At 57.0% G+C, this 4476-nt stretch overlaps 1 protein-coding gene across 1 annotated transcript in view; it reads left to right on the plus strand.

Annotated features, from left to right (window-relative positions):
* LRSAM1 (leucine rich repeat and sterile alpha motif containing 1) overlaps nucleotides 1–4085 on the plus strand; it is a 23285-nt gene extending 19200 nt beyond the window's left edge. Inside the window, 6 exon segments of the mRNA XM_009710580.1 lie at nucleotides 762–857; nucleotides 1434–1532; nucleotides 2319–2450; nucleotides 2884–2965; nucleotides 3278–3426; nucleotides 3960–4085. Of these exon segments, the coding sequence (XP_009708882.1) occupies nucleotides 762–857; nucleotides 1434–1532; nucleotides 2319–2450; nucleotides 2884–2965; nucleotides 3278–3426; nucleotides 3960–4085 (684 nt within the window).
* Nucleotides 4086–4476: the final 391 nt, after the last annotated feature.

The following is a 4476-nucleotide window of genomic DNA, read 5'->3' on the forward strand; positions in this document are numbered from 1 at the left end:
GTCTCTGTGTAGGGTCCAGATGCTGATCAGTGAAGGTTTCCCCACACCTCTCCTTTAAGAGGTCAGCCCTCTAACAGCATCCTTGTCCCTTTGTCCATGGACATCTGAAGTCTTTGTGGCCAGTGACTACTGGCCCCTGCTCAGTTAATGATCCATCCAGGTATGAGCTAGCTGGGACTGAACCATGCAGAGATGCTGCATGAGTTGACGTTCCTGAGACAATTAACCTGTCCTCATTTCCCAGTGCTGTGGCTGCAGTGATGACTTGCCTTGCCCTGGTACCCGGTGGTGTTTGGTGTGAGACCCCAAGGAAAGCAAGCTTCCCAAAGACATGGGGAGGTTGCTACCTTACCTGTCCTGCATACCTGCGGGCTTCTACACCTAGTTTCAGGTGGTCTTTCTCAGTTAAGGAGGGGGACCATGAACATTTATGATGCCATTGACTGAACTTCTGATGGAGTGATGAAGAGCTGCTGCAGGCCAGCATGGTCTGGGGCTGCCTGGGCTGTGCTGGGGGTTGGCACCATCAGATAATGGTCAGTGCAGGACTGAAAGAAATAGGTTCAGCTTGGGCCTGCCATGCCAGCTGCTAGGAGAGGATTCGGGCTGTCTGCTCAGCTGGTCTGAGGGCCCGTGGAGCACAGGGCTTCCACATCTGCTCTGTTTTGGGTATGGTAAGTGCTTTGCTGGAAATTGGGGCAGGGTGGTTGCTTGCAGCTGTATGGTACAGAGATGTGGATGCCAGAGTCTTTCTGTTGCAGGGGGTGATCACAGAGCAACGCCAAGCACTTGGCTACCTGCTGCAGCAGCTGCTCAAAGAAAAGAAGGAAAGGGAAGAAGAATTGCAACAAATACTGGTAACGAAGGCCCCTAATTAGGTGCTGTAGATGGGGAAGTGCATGAGCTGGCTGCAAGGAGAGAGTCTGTGGGTCAGCATGGGAATAAAGAGGAGCAGAAGAGGGCTCTGAGGGGTTGTGTCCAGATCCAGAGACTAATTTAACTTCAGAAAGTGCTAATGTTAGGTCTTGGGGGCACAGGTGGTGCCACTCCCTGGTGCAGCATGAGGCACCTTCTTCAGCATCAGTTGTAGGGGGGGATGAGCACAATCCCACGAGGGCCCTGCCTGTGGTCTTGAAATCCTGAAGACCTCCAGACTCTCCTGAGCTTCAGGAGCCCAGGCTCCAGTGTCTGGGGCAAAGTGAGCGGAGGGGATGCACAACCCTAGACTGGCTGGGTGGGGCATCAAAATGGGACCAGCATGCAGAAGGCCAGAAATGCCCATCTTGCCATAGCTGTGCCCATCGCAGTGCTCTGAACTGGCCCTACACAGCCCCAGGCTGTTGGTTTCCCCTCCTACACATCCAACTCAAGCTTCCCTAAATACCGCTAGCAATGTTCTTTCGGGCTGTTGAATGAATGAATTTGTTTTTCAGCTGGAAATGGAGGCAAAGAGCGAAACCAAACAGGAGAACTACTGGCTGATCCAGTACCAGCGCCTGCGGAACCAGAAGCCCCTCTCCCTGAAACTCCAGGTCGCTGCTGCAGTTAATGCTTTCACTGGAGCTCTGCTCTGCAGAGTGCTTGGGGAGCGAAGGCAGCCCTGCCTCAACCCACAGGTTCAGCTAAGGCAGGGAGCTGGGCACAGACCCCTCGCAGGGGCTGAGAAGCCAGGGGAGACCCCGGGCTGCCCTGGATTTAGCCGTCGTGCTCCCTCATTCCTGTACATTGGAGGTTATGGGGCTGTAAGGAGCCAACACCTCAGCTCTCTGAGGTGGGAGCTGCCATCCCATCGTCAGACTTCTTGCCAGGAGCAGAGGACTCTCAGTACCTTCCCAGCAGGGCTTTTTGTTCCAGCTAAACACCCAAACACCTCTGCTTGGCTCCCCAGATTCCCTTGCAAATCAATCTGAATGCAGCAACTCCTGTCCGTACCTGCCCTAACGTATTGAGCCAGCACTTTATGCTGTTAAAATACCCATGGGGGTGCCCATGAAGAGATGGCTCTGAGCTCTGCCCGTGCTGCATATCGGCTCGAGTTTGTAAAGCAGGTGCTGTTGCAGACATCGCCTGCCAAAACAGTTATGTTTCATTCTTCCCAAAATGCAGCGTCCTGAATTGTGCTCATAAAACACCTAGGGCCAGAGCTCCTCTGGCTGTTGGGCTTCTGAGCTTTAGTGTCTTTGGGGATGCAAAATGCTTCCAGCAGGGCAGAGGGCAGGAATGAGCACGCTGCCTGCTCTTGCTGCCAGCCTTGCTGCTGCCTGTCCCCGTGCCTTTTCTCGAGAGCGAAGTCTGGGAGCTTGCCTTGTGTTTTGCAGGAGGAGGGCTTGGAGCGGCAGCTGGTGAACCTTTTGATCGAGTTGTCTGCTGAACAGTACGTGCCAGTCTTTGCACACCATCGAATATCCTTGCAAACACTCAGCACCATGACCGGCAGTGACCTGGAAAAGGTACGAGACAGCAGATACACGGTGCAGGACAACACCGACTGAACCTGCGCTTGCTTTGAGCCCAGCAGCGCTCGTGGCTGTGCCAGTGGCAGGTCTGGCAGGAGGGAATGTTGGTGTTCCTGGGGTGTCACCTCCCAGCAAGGAGAGGTGCTGGTGCTGCTGTGTGCCCCATCCCAGTGAGCGACAGCTCTCCCAGAGCACTTGCAGGGTGAGCTGTAGTTTGGCTCTGTCTTTCAACATCCTTCAGATGCTCTTTGTAGTAGAAATGGCACTGGGGGAATTCCCTTATCTGACCTTGGTGCCTGATGGAGGTGCTTCCCTTGGCATGGCCAGGTCTTGCCAGTGAGGCCCAAGAGTTTGCAGTGTCCCCTTTGGGACATAAATCTCCTTTCACCTCCGAGAGCTAACAGCTCTTCTCTTGCACTGCGTGCAGATCGGCGTGATGGAGGCTGGCCTGCAGCGTGCCATCCTCAGACGAGCTCAGGAGATCCTGGCGGTGGCCAAGACGATCCCAGGTACCACCAGTTCTTTTCTGCCTGGTCTCTGACACGTTTTACGCTCGCAGCAGGTACCTGAGCCTTGAGCGGGGAAAATCTGTGGGGCTGGATGCTTCCCTTTGGGGAGCAGAGCCATGTGGGGCTGGTATGTGAGAAGGAGAGGCAGGGAACACTGGCAGAGCTCGGGCTGCACTGTTAAGCTGGTCCCATCGACTTTCTTATTTATTGGAGCCCCGAGCACCCATCTGCTTGCACTCATCCCCATACATGCCGGGCTGGTGGGAGACGGGCAGCTCTCCTGGTGTTCAGACCTCCTGCTTGTGGTTGCAGAGCTGCTGAGGACGGTGGATGCCGAGGTCCCTGCAGCCCCAGAACCCAGCGCTCCCTTCAAGGAGCCTCTGAGCCCTGTGGTCCCGACGGCTCCGCCACTGCAGTGGGACGAGAAGAAGTCGGAGTGTGTTGTCTGCATGGAGCAGGAGGTGAGACCCTGGCACACGCGTGGTGCTGGAGCAGAGGGCGGAGGGAGGGCAGCATCCAGCACATCCCCCCACATCTGTCCCCCCAGCCTGGCCCTTGGCAACACCTGGACACTCATCCCTCCAGCTCTCGAGCACAGCCTGGCTTAGGCGTTGCAGCAGGAAGGGAGGCAGGGCAGGGCAGGCCTCCTTTGGGCTTGGGAAGGACCTTGCTGAACTCCTGAGCTGCTCTGTCCACGGAGCAGCCGTGGGAAGTGTTCCTGGGGCTGCTTGGTTCAGCCCTGCCCCGTGTCCTTCCCTCAAGCCCGTTGCACGCGTGCTCTCTGTGCAGCCCAGACCCTTGTGCACACAGAGCACTGGGCTGTGCCCAGGGATGGAGATCGGGGTGAGGGCTCTGCCTCCCACACTGCGACACCTCTGGGTGATCCCCATCTCCTCCAGCCCCATTTCCTCCTGTGCTGCAGTATGGTGGTGCTGGGATGAGTGGTATAGGACAGCAACACTCTCCGTGTCCTCTCCTCTGTCTCTTCCCCCAGACCCAGATGATTTTCCTGCCCTGTGGCCACGTCTGCTGCTGCCAGACCTGCTGCGAGCGCCTGCACACTTGCCCCCTGTGCCGCAGGGACATCACACAGCGCATCCGCATCTTCCACAGCGGCTAGGCAGGGCGGAGGCAGGCGAGGCTGCCTGGCACCACCTCCATCACCGCTTCCTGGGGTGATGCCCCTCTTCTCTGTCATGTCAGTATTAAACAGACACTCACACAGCATGACCAGCACTGCCCTCCCCATGCACAGCCCCGGGCTGGCTGCCGGCTGCACCCAGGAGTCTCGGCATCCTCCGTGTTCTTTGATGGCTTCTCAGCCTCTGCCTTGGGTTCCTTCTTCATCTGCATCCCCTCCTCCTGCCTGCCCGCCCAGCATCCTCTTGCCTGGGAGCACTGGGTGATGGAACTGGGTGCATGTGTAGCCTCTCCTCTCTGACTGATGTGTTTGCCTTCAGAAATGCCCCTCGCTCAGCAGGGACGCAGTTTGTGCTGTCTCCGAAGCCACT

This window comes from Cariama cristata, unplaced genomic scaffold (genome assembly GCF_000690535.1).
Source record: "Cariama cristata isolate BGI_N322 unplaced genomic scaffold, ASM69053v1 scaffold30160, whole genome shotgun sequence".
Classification (NCBI taxonomy): Eukaryota; Metazoa; Chordata; class Aves; order Cariamiformes; family Cariamidae; genus Cariama; species Cariama cristata.